Genomic DNA, 19,740 nt, shown 5'->3' with positions numbered 1-19,740 from the left:
TAAAAAAGAAGAGTGTGAAATGCCTATATCATTTCGGTTACCTACCTATTTTTTAAAGTTTAGCGGTAACCGTCTTGCAAAATACTGTCTGAAATACTATGAAAACAAACTTATTTTTACCAATTAAAAATACGATTCATGTACATGTTGCGGTTAATATTACGGAACCCGTAGTGTGCGTGGTTTGACTCACAACTGCCGGTTTTTACGTTTTACAAAACACGCTATTTAAAGAGACACGACTAATGCAACTACGTCGGTTTGTAAATTTAGTACAAAAATCTATGTAGACTCATCATCATTTCTAATTTTAAGTCCGTCAATAAAACAAATTTTTGACATGTAAATAAAAAATAGAAATACTAAAAATAACTTACAAAGGATTATGACACACATCTCCAAAACGTTTCACTGACACTATGACACACACAGACACATTTTCACTCACTACAATATTTCGAAAAATTCCTACAACACTATTAATAATTTAATAATTAACATTATCACTAGCACACCCGATTACCACGACACATTTCGCGCGCGCGTATTTCTCGACTCGGCATTATTAGCGTATTATTATTTCAACTTCACTATTAACAAATATCGATTATTAAGCTTATAATTCACGTTATCGATAAGGAAAACAATAGAGACGATCGAGCGAGCGCATGCCTTGATCGTACGCGACGGAGCGACTGACCGCCTAATTTCTTAGCATACGTAACGTAACCATTTATTTTCTCGTCGAATCGGGACGCTTGCAGATTGGTGTAGAAAACAAACTCATTGGCATTAAGCATACTAAAAACAACTTATTAGTTATTATTGTTTTAATATTTTTTATTAAAAAGAAAAGATTCACATTTTAAGTGCCTACAAACAACGTCATAAGCATGTACTTACATAAATTAATATCTACGACTGCAAGTTTTATTGATCGACATTTAAAAATATTGTATGTAGTTTTTCAATAGGAATTAAGCTGATTTGAATGATTTGTACGCATGAACAAGATTAAAGGTTAGTTGAAATAATATCAGCCGTTGAGGTAAATTCGTATGATTAAAACTACAAGCTAATTTGTTTTTTTAATTGCTATTATCATACACTTTGCCATTATACACTTCAAGGTAATGAATTTTTGAATTGGTAACATTGTACATGTTATCAATTCAAAAAAATACTCATTCTGTAATTTGTTTTATCCCGAGTCCCGATTACCCCAACTAACAGCAAGATTGTCCTCTCCCAAAGGGCGATATTTGGTCACCTTAAGCATACGCCAAGACGCTTAAAAACGTAGTCTCGTAATGTACCATATGCTTGCTACCAACGATCCATCATCGTGAATTACTCTGTCTTATTGGCTACTTATTTTATCATTTAATATTTTAAATTGTATTATTGACTCATTCTATCAGGCAGCCATATGTTTGATAACTTGTGGTTAGTGTTTAGTTAGATCGCTAATTTAAATACAGTCCATTGATAAATATTACAATAGTTAAAATAAATAAACGATTAAGACAATAAGCAGGTCAATTTGTGTTTTATTGATAATACCTACTACTGGTACTAGTAATTCAAATATTTGCTTTAATGAAAAAACGCTCTAAATCCCTACTGCGAATCTCTTCTGATAATTATATTTTTTATAACATTGGAGTAGCAAACAAACATGCTGACGGCAAATGGCCTCTCCGTCCATAGCCCCAGATAAAATTAAATTCCTACCTGAGGTTGGTCACAGATGCGTTGCTACCTCTTAGAACCAAGTTGGACCGCCTCGGATATCTTTACCACGAACCAAGAAAGAAGAACACAGCAATGCTCTACACTGCCGTTATGAGGCAAAAATAGGTGGTGATAATGCCTCCGGAGACGAACCACAAAGGGTTCTACCAACTGAATCCAAACTTACATAAAAGGTAAGAAGTGTAGCACAGAACTTATTCTAACATAAGTTCTTACTTCCTAGCACCAAGACAAAAGAACGACTAAAGAAAGGAGTATAGCAATTAAGACAGTTTGTGAAAGTGCCGGTGAACCTCCGCTGAAGGGGTATAAAACGCGATACGTCACACCACCGGTTGAAATGCACTTGGCACTCTTTCTGAGGCAGTTTTACAGGACTTTACAGATAAGACTTTAGGAAATACTCATTTATTTAGGTTAATCCGATAGTCATTAACGGGACTAATCGAACTTCGCAATTTAGTCGACCTCCTGCATTTTTTTTTTTGGGTTTCGCGCCCAAACGATAATAACTGATGAATATTATGCTTTGCTGTCTGTCCATCAGTCACAGGACTATTGACCCATAATAGATAGACACTTGAAATTATCACTCAGTGTTTTGATGCTATAACAACCAATTATTATACAAAAAAAGTTATTATCAGTTTCTTATGAGGTGGTCCCCATTTCATATGGGGGTATTATTCGGCTTCTCCGATATTTCCGATTGAACCGGGATAGGAAGACAAGTTAAATTTTTAACCGACTTCGAGAACGAGGAAGATCTATGTTCGGCGGTATGTGAATGTGAATATATAATGTATTTACTACTACATTTGCCATACTAACATAATTCATTCTCAGAAAATTTTGGTATTACAACCCTCTATGTAAGTGTGAGTTCGACTTGTATTTGGCCAATTATTTATTATTTAACCGTACGTATTAATATAATCATAATTGTCATTATGACCTGTTTTGCCCATTGATCTCTTTTGACAAATAGATTGTAGATAACATTTTTTATATAATATAGGAGTAGCAGACGAGCATGCAGTCCACCTGATGGTAAGTGCTTACTGCCGCCCTGTAATCGACCCCAGATAGGATTAGATATTTCTACCTGAGGTCGGCCACAGATGCCCCGCTGCCCCTGAGGACTAAGCTGGAACACCTCTGAAAAGTATGTCTCCCGTACCACATCAACACATTATTTCACATTATTTGAACCACCGCCACGCCTATTTCCGATATAAAGGGGCCCCATTTGGCATACAGAGTACACGTACTTCAAATAACAACAATTAATTGCAAAGAAACATAAATAAACACAAATAGCCATAAATAATGACGTAAATTGCGGTTGGAGCTCAACTGTTATGAGCCATATGGGAACGTTTAATAACTCCATGATTATTCATTTCTCACGACGATTTAATCAATTTATGTCGACGCTAGTTGTGGACATTTATATTGCTTTCATTCATTACAGCACTCTAGAGTTTCGTACTCAAAGGGTAATAATGGAGCCCTATTACTAAGACTCCGCTGGCTGCCCGTCTGTCAGTCTGTCATGTCGGGCTCTATCTCTTGAACCGTCATATTTTTGGATTCAAATACAATCGTTAAATAGTAAAATTCATACCTATCCCCTTTTACAACGGACATTTTTTTTTAAGATTCAATTATCAGGCTGTCATGGGGCTCTATCTCTCGAAACGTCATATATATTCACTTTTTGAATTCAGATACAATTGTTAAATAGTGAAATTTATGTCTATCCCCTTTTACAACGGACATATTTGTTTTTTTTTTAAGATTGAAGTATCAAATGAGCATGCAGTCCACCTGATAGTAAGTGATTACCGCCGCCCATGGACATCTGTAACTATTTCCATGTAGAACAGGAGGCAATCCTGAAGTCGATTACTCAAACGCTGCCTCTGAAGACTAAGACAATCGCCTTATACATAAGTCGCCAACAAAATAATACCTACACGTATATGTCGCTATACTAATACTATCAAACAGTGACATAACGTTGTTTCAGGAAGTACATTTTCAGCGCCGTGTTGTCACGTACTACGTAATTTACATTAGCGGTTCATACAACTTATCCGTCACGTTATATTCCGTGACTGCGTTAACTAATACATTTTTAATAACTCAACGCCTACCATCGCGTGACAGCAACAGGTAATGGGTGTGTCTCTAAATTAACTTCGCATCAAATAAATTACATTTGATTAGCCTAATTTCAAATATATTATTTGTATTTCCATACTTTTATTTAGGTAAGGTAAGTTTTTGTTGAAATCATCGACAGAAAATTATCCCTATGCCCTTTATAATGGACGCAATAGCTTTTAGTATGACTGAAGTAGTAAACGAGTAAGTTTTCCAACTGAGAGTAAGTAGATACCGCCTCAAAGATATTTATAACTATTTCCATGTAGAACAGAAGTTATAACTGAAATCAATCCTCAGATGCATTGTCACTTCTGAAGACTAAGATGGTCCCTTACATATAAATCATCCGATGCAAAAGTACGTATAAACCTCTATACTAATACTGCCTTATAAACAGTTACATGAAGTTGTTTCAGGAAGTACATTTTCAGCGCCGTGTTGTCACGTACTACGTAATTTACATTAGCGGTTCATACAACTTATCAGTCACGTTATATTCCGTGACTGCGTTAACTAATACATTTTTAATAACTCAACGCCTACCATCGCGTGACAGCAACAGGTAATGGGTGTGTCTCTAAATTAACTTCGCATCAAATAAATTACATTCGATTAGCCTAATTTCACATTATATACAATTTGTTTTTACTTACGTGTTTTTAAATCATGGACTGACGCCCGTTGTTATTAATCAATCTATCCAATTTTATGACAACCAAAGATCAACATTTGAAAGAAGTTAAAAACAGTGATAGCCTAGTAGTTAAGAAACTCGGCTTCTTGATCGACGGACCCGAGGTTCACATCCCAGGCACATCTGATTTTTTATTCGCTTTAACGGTTAATCAAAACATCGTGAATAAACCTGCATAGCTGAAAAATCTTAAAAAATATGTTTTCAAATGTATGTGACGTCTACCAATACGCACTTGTCCAGCACGGTGGACTATGGCCTAATCCTTCACAATCTGAGAGTAGACCCGTGCCCAGCAACAATAATGAGTTAAATATGATTTTCGATCTTTCATAGACAAATCGTTCATAAATTAAAGTAACTGTTATATAAGCTAATATTGCAATAAAAGCGGACTTTGTTCTTCCGTCAAGAGAGCATTAATAATATAAACAGGTAATTGAATAAACGGCATCTATGTCATCAGCTCAATAATTGTTTTCCCCCTTTGAGTCGCCTAGAATTATGTGATACTTAAATAGACACGTGAGTTAAATCGAATAAATAACGTATTGTATCGTGAGATTAATAGTAGGATTTAAGAGATAAGAGGAGGTACCACAGCCATTACCACTTTTTACCATTTTTTAACCATCACTAATAAATTCATGTAGAACAGGAATTTTGCGTAAATCACAGTAGCACTGGCAGCACAGAGGACTAATATATAGAACTCTTCACGTAAGTATAGCGCCTTACCACAGCCTTCAAACCAACAGTACTACAAGTTGTAATTATAATGACAGATGTAAGTGTAGTGTAGTATAGATATATAGCTGCTTAAATTCAAAAGTACCACAAATAAAAAAAAAACAAAAATGTTTTTATCGCAAAAATGCAATCGTAAGCCTTTATATTTTTATAATTGAAAAAGACTCCCATTGTTTTGCATTCTGAGATATAAAACTACGCAACCGTTACTTTTGAATTTTCGTTTTCATCGGGCGAAATATAATCTAAACCGTCATATTGTTAGTTGCGCGTCGACAAACGAGCTGAAAACACGTCTCTTTTGTACAAAAGTGCCACATCTCGAAAACTAATCTGTGTTATACATTAATTTTATAAAGGCAACCTTTTTTTAATAAGCTCTTCCGTAAAAAAGTGCTATTTTGATTTATGGTAGTTTTGAATTGAAGCAGCAATATGCAGATGTAGCAGTAGATTGAATACAAAAAAAATACAAACATTAAACTCACCGACACTTTGCTGTACTCGAGATGGTGTGCCAAGTGTAGCGGCGCACAACTGGACGCAGCGCTGGAGACACTCAGCGCGTCGCCCTCGCTGGTGCCCTCCGCCTCGTCCCACCGCCGCCGCCCCGACCCGCTGCAAACACCCCCGACCAACCCCGAACCCCGCTCAAGCGAAGCACCAAGCGACACATCCGCGCCCGCCCCCGGAACACCACTGTCGTCCTCGCACTCGGACGAATACGTTTCCGAACCCTCCACGCTGATCCCACTCTCGAACTTGTTCGAATTGGGAGCGTCACTATCCTCCACGGATTCCTCTATCACAGTACTCGCTTCCTTCAAATTCTTATTCCCGAATCTGAAGGAACCGCTTGGAACCCAAGGCCGTTTTGACGTGCTGACGTCGGACTTAATAGTTTCCGCGTCCGAGGACTCTTCGTCCGAGTGCGACATGTCGTCCGAGGTTTCCTCGGAGGACTCCTCTATACAAGATTGGAATGATAAATCCGATACGATCGTTACGTTCGAATAGCACGATTTTAAAGACCATTGACCAGAGTGTTCCGAGGAGCTCGACTTCCGTAGCGCTATATGCGAATCAGAAGCACGAGTAGGGTTAGTGCCTGCCGATGTTGAACTAGTTAAAGATATTACTTCAGATATATCTTTAATGGAATATGGTCGTTCGGTAGATGAAATGGTAGAATGTGGGGACATTGCGACATACGCATCGGTAGCGTCATCATTTGCACGAGTATTACCATCTGCCTCTTTAAGTATATTGACAACAGCGTAGGGTTCTTCCAAATTAGATGGAACTGACTTAATTTTACTCAATCCCGTTTTATGTGTTGTCGAAGAAGGCGAAATATCAAGCGTTATATCTGGTGTTGACATGCTTCTCTTTATGACAGAAAATTTCACAACCAAGTTATTAGAGGACTCTCGTTTGTTTGCGTGCAATGCACATTTCCCTTCGTCACAGAAGCAACGGAAAGAAGAAGAAAACATTTCTATATCGTCTTTCAAAGCATCCATATCAATCATAACCTTTTCCTCTGCTTCTTGGGGATGAATATTTAGTAAATCTTCAGCACTCTTGTGATGCTTTGGAGGTATGGGCTTGCAAAAACATATCGCGGTCTCAAAGTAGCTATCTCTTTTATTGTTTGGTACCTTGGAAAAAGGAGGAACATCGCTATATAATGTCTCCCTATTGAAAATGTAAATAAATTCCTGCACAGTTGGTGCTTTGTAGATACAATGTCCTGTTCCTCTGATATGATAATTGGCCAGCGTATCCTTTACAAATGAGTTATTCCACAGTGGTAAATTTTTCACGTTATATTTTTTATCTACTTCTATATTAGTAAATGTTTTGTGTCTAAAAAGAACTTTCTTTTTATCAGGACTGTCAAGCGTTTTCGAAGGTAATGTACCTGTCATAGAGAGATACATTGATTTAGCGTCGGGATCATAACTACAATCGACATTTTCTATAGCGCTTACGTCCGTCAGATCTGAATCATTTGATTCAGTTCTATGAATGCTAGATTTACTTGTGCCTGTGGACATAATAGTTTTTTTGCCGAGGCGGAACGATTTGGATTTTTCGGAAAGTAAAATGTCTTCTAAATTTGTTTCATCTATCATTGAATCAGAAGACAATGTGGACGATCTACTCATACTGGGCGAAGAATTTGAAGATTTAACTTGCGAAGGTATAATGTTTCTTTTTGGCGGCGTTGGGCACCTTTTTTCTCGCTTAATTGAAATATTTTCATATGTTGCAGTCTTGTCATCGTCGTCTATAGATACTTTTACCGGAATATGTGTTCTTTGTGCAGGGGTCGGACGCCTATTACTGTTTTTATTTATAACTACATTTTCATATATAGAATTACTGGTTTCATCTTGAGGAGGTAACGGATTAGATCTTGGCGGAGGTTTAGGAATATGTAATACAGGTTTAAAATCTTGTTTGTCTCCTAATTTGGGTATGGAATTGGGTGACGTGAACTCATACGATTCGTAACACTCATTAACGAAATTAGCTGAATCATAAGATAGATCTGATGTCACCGATGTCCGATTATTGTTCTTACGTGGTTCAAAAATACTTAATTTTGAATCATTATTTACAGCTTCTACGGGTTTTATATCATACTTATTTATATCACAGTCGAGATCTGTTATCACCATTTGTTCTGCAATAGATTCGCGTGAATCACTAAGTTCGTTATTTTCCGAAATGTTTGGTAGTGATGTTTTAAATCCAGGGCAGCTCCTATTACTTCTGTTTACAGTTGAGTCTCTGTTAAGCGTCTGTCTGTCTAATGAAATGGTATCAAACTCATCAGTACAAACTATTTCGCCAGATTCCTCCTTCTTCGACAACATTTTGAAAAATTTACTATTTCCTATAAGTAAGGTATTTGTACTACTTTTATGGTCGGTTAATTTTGATTTAACATCGACATTGGACTCTAACCCAGAACTGTTAGAAATATTAGGAGCAGAATTAAATTTTGCTTTAAGGCCCAAGCACTTTGAAGCAAGCTTTTTGACAAAACTTTGAGAAGGATTTTTTGTTAGTAAAGATGAGGATGGAGATAAAAAGCTTTCACTTTCGTTAGTATTTTTCTGGGTCTCTGGGGCTTTCCTGCAAAACACATAAAGCAACAAAAATAAAATACCTTGCAAATAACTGGTACATAAAAAAATGTTAGTAATTTGTCTTAACTTCTACCGCCACCTAAAGCTAAATTGTAATCACAAGTTTTATTACGATTTAGACCTAACTCCAATCAGAAAATAGTTGTGATAACTGACATGCCTTTTTTCTAATAATACTTTTCACTTTAGAATCATTTTCACTTTTTCTGTGTGTTTTTCCATCGTTAGATTTAAATACAGATAATGTCATATTTTCAACGTCTATTTCATCAGTAACAACTTCACTTTTGTTGCTATTAATTGAAGTGTAAATACCTTTTGATTGGTCCGAAAAGTTTTCACAGCTATAAAACAGATCGTTAGACTTTAAAGTTTCCATATTACTAACTTCATATTTAGGATTTTCATGACAAAAACATGGCAATCTCTCGACACTACGTCTTTTTTTTATAAATGGAAAAATGTTACCAGTCACACATTTAGGATTAAGGTCATAAGTATAGTCGCTCTCAGGCATTTCATTAACACATCCAGGATCACCTCTAAAATGAGTGCTTTTTGGTCTTTCGTGCATAACGGAGATTTTTCTTGTAATGGTTTTATTTGGATTAATGGCGCTTTCTACATATTCGTATTCAACAAGAAATCTGTCTTTAACGTTTGTTGGTGCCGTACTGCTTTTGGAGGTCATAGAACTATATAATTCCGTATTATTTGGACTTAAATTATGTGGCGGCGTTTTCGGTACAGTGTAATAAATGTTAGAATCACATACTACACGTTTAGAATACGAACTTTCTAATGGACTTTCTATATCTTTATTGTCATCGTCGTTATGATTTTCAGTTTCACCGGTTGGAACCAAAGGTTTCGGTAAAGGTTTTGGTCTCCTCTTCCAACTAAATCGCGAGTCAAGTGAAACCGATTCATATTCAATTTCTGGAGCTTTATTCGAACTAGAACGACTAATTCTCTGTGGCAAATTTTCATAATGAACAGTATCATCTACCACTGTGTTTTCTTCTGATCTTTTAAATACACGCCCGAGACTGTTGTTCAATATCTCAATAAAATTGAAATTTGACCATGATTTGTAGCTTTCAGGGCGTTTTGAATCTTTACTATCTTCAGATAACTGACTCGTTGTCGGTGAGTTGTATGAATCATGTGGTATAAAATCTTTAGGCGAGTTACTTGTTGAAGACGACATTTCAAGATAATGGTTAGTGTCATTTAAAGAAGTACATGCTCTATCCAGTTCCGTCTTAAAATTCGGAGGAACCTTTACTGAAGATTGTAGCTGATGGCGTACAGTTAATTCACTAATTGCGTTAGATACATTATTTTGGTTTTGTTTCGATTGATTACTGCATGAGGCAATAACGTTAGCGCTAGGCGGTACTGTGGCTAAAGCATTGATATTTCTAGTAGACCTGTAAATTCAATTTCATTGTGATTTATTAAGTGTACGCAAAAAAGCGTATAATACTAACATTTTTTAATTTTTAACATACTAATAAATATAAAATTTATAACATAATCTGTGTTGTTTTGACTCCATTAAAATTTTGTATTACTGTAACGGGTCTTTGCCCGGCATCAAAGGACGTTGAGCACGACAGTCTTTTTCCTGTGTCGTACAAACTTGTACCTGACCGCTTCTAGACAAAATCAAAGGCACGGAAGATTTTAATGAGGCTCTCGCATTGACAGTTTTTGTTTTGCATCTTCCCTGTTAAGCAGAGAGACGTAGAATTCTCTTTAGATAAAACGACCTGTATTGTTCCTTTTAAATAGTATTTCAAAGAAAAAATGTTTTTACACAATTTGCTTTGAATATTTCTTACATCGACTCATAGGTATATTTTATACGTATACCTACCTAATATAATTTAAAATTATTATTCTTTTGAAACGAATGCAACTAATGAATGGAATGGAATGACCGTATCAACAATGATTTGCTCATGTTAACTTCCTTCATTGAGATGCTAAAAAGTAAAGCGGACTTAAGGCATATTCTAAACGACTTTTAGCATTTCGGACTTTTCTTCAAAAAATAAATATTTTCACCGATATATAAGATAAAGTTTAAAAGCCACAGGTGCTCATTACTGTCAACCTCGATTCTGAGGCCACAAAAAGACCGTAGGTACGAAAGATAGCAATCAAGAGTTCAAAGGTGGTGTCACGCCGTGTGTCATAATTGAGATGTCGCTCTCCAATTAAAACCGAATGTTTAGAGGTTCTTCTAAAGAGCATCTTCGAGTAATTACAGGGCGGGGATTCCTTTACAGCCCTGGTACGGACGGTTAGAGAGACCGCAAGTCGTCTAGTTATCCGAGATACGAGGCCGTTTTAATATCTCAAAGGCTTTCCACCCACCGTTTAACACGAATTTAAACATAAAGATATACCAGCGCATGCAATGTTATTAAATTAAAAAGCGAAAAGAAATAGAACAAAACGGTGCAAACACCTCGATTGTATAGCAAAGCATTCCCCACGCTTATATTAGGTGCACACTTCGGTTTATACTCCGTATCCTATAATTTTACTTAAGTTGAAAATAATAAGAATGTAAATTTACTATTCGATTCATTAAATATTACACTAACAGAATACTCAATGAACACACAACGCAATGTTAGTAAGTAGCTACTAATTTATGTGTAAATTTAGAATGAAATCGTAATTAAATCATCCAATCTTTATAAAAAAAAATATTTTAAGAACATTTCATTGCAAATGTCATATTATAAAGACCTCATTTTTTGTTTTACATTAAAATAACATTATTTATTATAGATCTAGCTAGGTGAATAAATGACCAAAAATATATTAATTGCGACTTGGGTGGTCTCCATACCATCTAACACACATCTTCGGATTCGATTACTAAGATGTGTGATTGACCCCGGTAAATCACACATCTTAGTAACCGTACATCAAAAACCGTTTAGTGTATCAAATAGCACACCACAAATGCTTTTAAACGTATTTTTTGTTATTCCTGACAATTGCAATGACATGACTCCTTTCGCATTAAAAAGTGTATCTTATTGTGTTGTAACTTACACTGCGGGGTAGTTCGGGTAGCCCGTGGGGCTGTCTTGTACGGGGAAGGGTGGGACCTCATCTTCGCTTTCGTAATTATTCCTCTTGCTCTCATATTCTGGAAAAACACTTTGGTTTTAATATAGGGGGCATGTAAAAAAATTAAATGGTGTTTAGTGATTAGAAATATTTATTTAGGAATAGATCACGTACAAAAAATTTAAATGAACTTTCTAAAGGGTAGTAATAGCTTAGCTTAGCTTAGATGACATGTAAGTATGATTTTAAGTAATTGATTTAGCCTACTTTGCAGTGCCAGTAAGTTCTCTAAATAACTAGCAACTACTCGTACTAAAAAGAATCGACAGCATATACTTTTTTGCTCCCGCAAATTAGGCGAATTCAATGACACACCATATATATTAAATCCATCAAGCCGTTTAGGCTATAGGGCACGCCAAAAAAATAAAACATGCATATACTTATATATGCAAGAACACTGTTTTGCAAAACACTTGAAAATAACAGTTTTCGCCAGCAAACAAAATTTTGATTAATTTTCGGTTTTCCCAATAAAATACCTATATGCAAATGTATATCATTATTATAGTTTTAAACAAATGCTGTTCATAATTCATTTCGTTTGTAAAATGTCCTTCAAATATTCTCTACAATATAAACACTGCTACATACCTTTAATAACCCGTCTGACGTTCCTCGTGGCCTCTTTGGGGAAGTCTGCGAGGAGCATCTTGACCGTCTTCCCTTTGCCGTCGATCGTGTTGAGATCCGCGCCCTTCGATAACAGCAAGCGGACCACGGAGGCCTTGCCGAAGCAGGCCGCTTCGTGGAGGGGAGTACCGTCCAATGTGAGGATGTTGGCGTCGAAGCCGGCCGCGAGGAGGGCTCCTACCACATCCCTGTTGCAAAAAACGTGTTTTTACGCATATACGCATGTAAGCACAATAATAAATTTGATTTTATGCCCCAAACACAAGAAACAAATAATTTACAGACAAGACAAATAATAAGACATAAATAAACATACAAAATAATGACCAACAAAAGCAGAAGTTGTAGTTCTTCAGGGGATTTATTAAAGTGCGGATATGAGTTTCAAAGCAACACCACCGCTACACCTATTTCTACCTAGCAATGGCAGTGTTCATCGGTGACGTGCTGTGGTTTGAAGGGTGTGGTAAGACATCATTTATCAAAGCGTTCCAGCTTAGTCCTCAGGGGTAGCGGCGCATCTGTAGTCGACCGCGATTAGGTAATTCGTATCTGGGGTTGATTACAGATGTCCATAGGCGGCAGTAGTCAGCTTCAAGTGGACTGCATGCAATTAAGCTAGACATATGTAATAAACCTCAAATAAAATCGGAACCCAACCAAAAGTCGCGACTTTATTTTAGTGCAGCTATACCCAAAAACTAAATCGAAGCTCCATGTTAGTTCACATTTTACCTTGTTCATATAAAAAATAAAATGAAAAACAATTTCCCTTGACAAGCGTATTGTATTTTACAGCGATCACATTCGATACCGTGAATGCATATTCATGAACAAATGGCACTAACGAATCCGGTCGACGATGCATACTATTTTTTCAACTTCGAACACGAATATGCAAAAATGTATATCACAATATAGTTTAGCTGTTTCGTTTATTGATTTTAGAATTGGCAATTTGTATTTACGTTAAAAAATATTGTTTTTGTTATAAATTGAGGGAAAACTGACTTGCAGTTCGCTGATGTTAAGTGATTACGATTGACCAAAAAGTTTTCTATCTGAAACAAGGCATACTTTGCTCGCTCTACAGAAAAATATGCTTAATTATAAGTTGCATAATCTAAACTATGTATGTTTTGTAGATTAGACACTGACCGTTGGATTGTTTGGCATTGAGTAAGACACTCAACTTCAACTCAGCAAAGAAATGGGATAATAATGATTTTTTATTGCAAAGAAACCAGATACATCCCAAAGAGCAAGATCGTGCTTCGAAACGTGATGACAACTGCCTTAATTAATAATTAGGACTTAAAGACCTATTATGTATATGTTTTGAGGTACTCATAGATAAAGAATTACGTTGTCCAAGGTAAGTATAAAATAATAAGTAATTAAATAGGTATTACAGTCTAAGATATAAGTGAGTAACGTAAACAACAATATTTTTTGCATTTGACGGTTATCAGTTATCACTTATCAATATATAGGTAAATATGTGTAAATATAAACCTTAATCGGTAATTTGCCAGTGGGTGAAACACCGATAAGAGGATTTAACCTATGCCAGTAAGTTTATAAGCGATAAGAAACAAACAATAGTTGAGCAATAGCAGTGTAAAGATCCAATATTTTTTTACATGTATTGTAATGAAGTAATAAATAAATGTACCTATATATTTCTTGCGCATTACAGTCTCTCTTATCAACTTAACGTAGGATAAACTAAGAGTTTTTTAAGATGAAATCTAGATTTCGACTAGACGCCTAGGCATATACCTAAATTCTAAAACAATCAGAGCATACACAAACATAATTAAAATAAATATTGAAAAACGTAGCCAACCTTGTTAAAAATATAAACTTATTCAACTTATTCTTTTTGACCCTGCACATGCTTTACATTGGATTTTCACAATCGAAAGAGTAAATAAAAACAAAGCAGATTATGTTATTTTTTATATTCATTTATAACATTTTTTCCCAATTAGTTGATAATTTTACACGCCTATAAAATGTATTCTAAGAAAGAACATTTATTTACTTTTCACGAACGGATTTGACTCACAAATAGCACAAAGACGATTTTCACACAACATTTTCATCATTCACACATGGATACAATTGACTTATCATTTTTCCAAACAAATTAACCGAAATAATATTACAAAAACGGCGCATCCGAACAATTTTCACCATCAACGATTGGGGTGGTAACGCAAATTCGAGACGGTACCCATTGGTGCGTGATAACGAACGGACGCGTATGAATATGAAGCGAATGTTCGCATGTGTGCGACCGCCTTTACCAGTACATTAGCATGCATTAATATTCAGCGACGAAATAGTTACGTGCATGCCACTTGACATATTGAGATTGAACGCACCTACGTGCATATGCTTATATTCCGCGACAAACTGCTAGTCCGCTCCGAAGTTGTTGCATGCAGGTGTAGTCATATAATTTTCTATGGCGACGCGATTCAGAGCATGAAATTCATTTCTATATTCCGAGCGGACTAGCAGTTTTACGCGGACTATACGTAGGGGACGGTTATGATATTATGTTTATTCTTGAAAGAAGACATTAATTCCAAAATTACTGTTTTCTTTCAATAAACGAAATATTCTTTCTTATTAGGCAACTTTTTCGCGCTGAAATTGAACGCATCTACGTGTATATGCTTACCTACGGGACGATTATAAGATTGTGATTACTCTTCAAAGAAGAGTTATTTGAAAATTAAAAAAAAAACTAAGATTTCTTTCTTTTTGGGTAACTTTTTCACATAAATTATTTTCTGAATGAAGCAGTTGTGCTTCGATAGAAGACATATTGGCTGACATACTTATAAGGCCATCGTATTAGTAAAGTGGCACGCAACTTTGATTGCCTTAAGACAGAGCTAGAAGAATCAACCACCATCAGATAGAATTAAAAGTACCTGCCAGGTACCAACCCACTCAACACGCCAACCCACCCACACATAAGTCACCACACACTTCAAGCTAGAACTAAGCAGTGCTTTACACTGCTCCTTATGGGACCACAAAGGATTCTACCTCCTTGAAATGTCTGATGGTGTGTGCTCCAAACGTGATAGTCCGCGCCAAACTGCTAGTCCGCTCTGAAGTTGTTGCATGCAGGTGTAGTCATACAGATTGCTATGGCGACGCGATTCATTTCTATATTCACAGCGGACTAGCAGTTTTACGGGGCCTATACCAGGTACATCAATAAGATAAACAGCAAAAAAAACTCACTTGTGTCCATTCTTGCTGGCTCTGTGCAACGGTGTCGAGCTGAAGATGCGGCCTCGACTGCAAGGGAGCTTGTACTGCTGGATCAACAGAGGCCTCATCCGTAGAAGATGAAGGACTGTCTCCAATCTAAGAAATAGAAACAAATATATAAATACATTGTACATAATGTTTTTTCATTGTGGATGAGGTGAATACTGTAATTCATTTTACACGCTAAGGGTTCCGCGTTCGATTCCCGTCGATACCATACCTAATAAACAATTTATTTGTTGCGTATGTGTATATGTATATTAAAAAAAACAACTTTATTTATTTTAGGTATTAGGTTGGTATATTTTTAACTTTTAAAAAACATTGAAATCATAATAATATGTACCTGGGATTTGGCTCTTAGACCGCTTTCGCATAAATCCAAAATTTATATCACTGATGTAAAGCTAAGGAATCCCAAGACCTTTCGAAATTTGTAGCATAGCTCTACAGCTAAGCACACTAACATTATAATTACCTTCAACACAAACTTGCAAAGTATTCCTTACAAATGTTAAACACGTGAGCTTAACTAGAAGCGTATGTGGAAGTTCATAGCCTGTAAACTGTATGACACGAGCAAAAGTAATTTGTTGGACTTCCAAAGTATTCCTTTTGAAACGTTTAGTATCTTAATTCGAAGACTCGTGTTATGAAAACATGATTAAAGTGACGTCTTATTATAATAGTATTCTATTATTCTGCACATATTCAAACATACAAAATGTTTGAAAATAATGTTAATGTTAGTGTTTTAATACGATATTAATTGTAACATGCGAATTCATGCACAATGTCCTATATTCTGTAGCTACACGTTACTTAGGTTTCTTTACGAGGTATTAGGTTAGGTTACTTTAGGTTTAGGTAACTTTGCAGAAAATAAAAAAGACAAAAAGTTCAAATAGACATTTTTAAGACAAATATAATTCTGTGTTTAGTGATTCAATAAGGAATGTAAACCAAAATGGCGGACTTTTAAACACCCGCGTAGCGAAGCGGTCACCAAACCGGTCTGACGCGCAAAGTGTTCCGGCTTCAAACCCCGGATAGACAGGCATACGAATTAAATATAGTTATCTGTTCTGGGTGTGGGCGTTTGTGTATTTGTCTTTGTGTGTCTGTGAGCGTAGAAATGTTTTTTTATATCACGGCGTGCGTAAATTGACGTTTTACGCACGCTTCGCGTGCGCAAAACCCCCATTTCCGACCCCGTAATATAAAATTTTATACAACACGCGGACGAAAAATGTTTTTCTGACTCGTGTGATTGCAGTCCTCGCCTGCGGCTCGGCCTGCAAACTCACACTTGTCAGAAAAAAATTTTTCGTCCTCGTATTGTAATGTACTATTTTATGTTTCCCGCTCACAGAGAATCAGCAAGATGGTAATAAAATTGAATAGAACATTTTTGAGTCCAATCTTTATTGACACACATTACAAGGTACGTTTTACGTGCTAAAAGAAACAAACGTGAGCGGATTTCAATGAGTAACGTGACGTTAATCAAATATTATGCTAACACACTTACAAAACCATAAAAATATATTCCATTCACACGATAACTAAAATAACATTTTAATATAGTAAGTTATTTTTAAAACTATCGCTTGGGACTCAGCTCGCAAATTATTTAGGCTAAGCGCATCACGGGACCAAAAGAGTGTGGCTTCATGTTAGTAATATCAGGAAATTGTTTTGGATACGCAATCAATTTAGTTCAATTATCTGCACGTCTACAAAAATATTTAGAAAATATTTAAAGAATGCACCATATTCTCGTAAAGAAAGTACAACATCAAAACATGCAATATACATATAATTCTTTTTTATACGTCAATATAAATTAACGTAATACCTACTACAGCACCCTTTTGGACAATTTTTTAATGTAAATGTACAAATCATATCTTTAAAATCTCTACCCTTCATCTTCACGAAACAGTCTCAAAATCTGTAGTCATTGACAAACCCAAACGGAGCCGGGCATTCAGACTTCTTATTTTTAAGTGTTTGTTTCTAAAACTTGGCGTCTAATAAGTTCAGATCTGCCAAATTACCCAGCCTTACCAAAGTTTCAAGTTGAAACTTCAGCAAGTCGCGCAGTTATCAAGTTATGATTTACCGCATGACCGCAGGATAGACAACTTAAGTCTCATGCATAACGAAGTTTATTCACAGACGAAGTTGAAATACCCTAGATATTGTGCAAGGAGAAGCAATTGGATGACTTGCTTTTTAGGATTCCGTACCCAAAGTGTAAAAACCGAACCCTATTACTACGCCTTTGCTGTCTGTCCGTCCGTCTCAGTTGATAACAGATATATAAGGCCTGCAGTAGCCACCTAACATCAGGTAGACATGCAGTCCACCTCGTCGTCAACCCCATTACTGTCCCACTGCAAGGCAAAGGTCTTCTCAGAATGATAACGATTACGCCGTAGACACCGCGCTGGCCAAGTGCGTATTAGTAGACTGCACTACCTTGCAGTACCTAATTAATTCCTAACACGCACATAACTTTGAAAAATCTGAAGTGCTTGCCTGGGAATCGAATCGGCCTCCAATTTAGAGACCGATTTTACAACGACTAGGCGTTCACTGCAGTCTAACTCAGTACTTTATTATAGAATAAAAGGTTAGTTAATTACCTGCCGTACTGCGCTGCGAGGTCCAACGCGGTCTCCTGGTTGATGTTCTGTATCGTGACGTCAGCGCCGCGCGCTATCAGCTGAGCGACCACACACACGTATCCGAACTGTGCCGCTATGAGGAGTGCCGTTTCTTGGTTCACCGTCTGGTACAAAATTGATAGTGCTTAATTATGACTTTATCTGGGATAAAATAAATAATTCATGTTAAAATTATGTTTAAAAATTTAGAGCAATCCTTCGTGGTTCGTTACCGGAGACACCGCCGCTCTCTAATTATGATGTTGTGTTCTAGTTTAAAAAGTAAGTGATCCACACACACAAAAGATATTCCTTTATCATCAGAGACGAAATAGCAACTGCAGCCGAATTTAGGTGAAATTCCAAAAGTATCTAGGGTTGACTAAATATATCCATAAGTGACTGTGGCCACCTACCATCAGTTGAAACACGTGGTCGTTTTAAATGCATTTTTATATGTAAAATTTATAAATATCAATATAACTACTCAGATCTAATCAAGATCTCCATTAATCTTCAAAATAATGCCTTCAAATAATTACCTATTAGGTGTACAGGTAAATATCTAAAATGTTGTGCTGTTGCTTTACTCACTCCTTGATCGATATTGACGGGAGGATTGTTGTGGGTCAAGACCATCCCGATCACGTCGGAGTCTCCCTGCCACGCCGCTAGATAGAGCGGCGTAGCGCCCATCTTGTCCACCACACACAGCGACGCACTTATTGATACTCATTTACAGATATTTAATGTTGTTGTAACTTACTTGTTGATCGATATTGACGGGAGGATTGTTGTGGGCCAGGAGCATCCCGACCACGTCGGAGTCGCCCTGCCACGCCGCTAGATGGAGCGGCGTGGCGCCCTTCTTGTCCACGACACATGGCGACGCGTTTACCGACAGCAAAAGCTGCACTATCTCCCTGCGATAGAGGAACTTATGTTAACTGATATCCTACCAATGAAATAATTAACTTTAGGAACCTCATTGTGATGACGTCATATTTATTTACTCGTATGTTGAGCCAGAAATGTTTCTCCAAAAATAAATTTAGTTGTAAAATAATAACTATTTTTCATGATATAGCAAACCTTTATAAACTTCATTTTAATGTTATAAATTGACTATAAAATGACCTATAAGAAAAGGTAAATTGACTTCAATGTCATATTTATAGCCATTAATTAAAAAAAAACTAAATATTTTTTCATACTTGTGTCCTCTCACGCAGGCATGATGAAGAGCTGTGTACCCGTTGTCGTCTTGAACATTGACACCACATCTTCTTAAGCTAAAACAATAAAAAAGAAATATTAAAATCGGTCCACTAACGGCGGAGTAATTCGTGTACATACATAAAAAAATACCGGCCGAATTGATAACCACCTCTTTTTTTTTAAATCGGTGAAAAAGAAAAAAAAAATGTGGATCAAAATAACAAAAAAAATC

The 19,740-nt window shown here is 36.4% G+C and overlaps 1 protein-coding gene across 1 annotated transcript in view; it reads right to left on the bottom strand.

Moving 5' to 3' along the window:
- The window catches only part of LOC140754214 (uncharacterized), a 152,781-nt gene that overhangs the window by 115,622 nt on the left and 17,419 nt on the right, over positions 1–19,740 (bottom strand). The window contains exons 2-8 of the mRNA XM_073089160.1: positions 19,505–19,582; positions 19,057–19,213; positions 18,270–18,415; positions 15,589–15,714; positions 12,283–12,509; positions 11,611–11,707; positions 5,860–8,518 (exon numbers count right to left, since the gene is read on the bottom strand). Of these exons, the coding sequence (XP_072945261.1) occupies positions 5,860–8,518; positions 11,611–11,707; positions 12,283–12,509; positions 15,589–15,714; positions 18,270–18,415; positions 19,057–19,213; positions 19,505–19,582 (3,490 nt within the window). The remainder of the gene's footprint in view (positions 1–5,859; positions 8,519–11,610; positions 11,708–12,282; positions 12,510–15,588; positions 15,715–18,269; positions 18,416–19,056; positions 19,214–19,504; positions 19,583–19,740) is intronic.

This window comes from Epargyreus clarus, unplaced genomic scaffold, assembly GCF_041222505.1.
Source record: "Epargyreus clarus isolate Ecla_fem2 unplaced genomic scaffold, WU_Ecla_fem_2.2 ptg000029l, whole genome shotgun sequence".
NCBI classification, from domain to species: Eukaryota; Metazoa; Arthropoda; class Insecta; order Lepidoptera; family Hesperiidae; genus Epargyreus; species Epargyreus clarus.
This window is presented reverse-complemented; position numbering and strand designations above follow the sequence as displayed.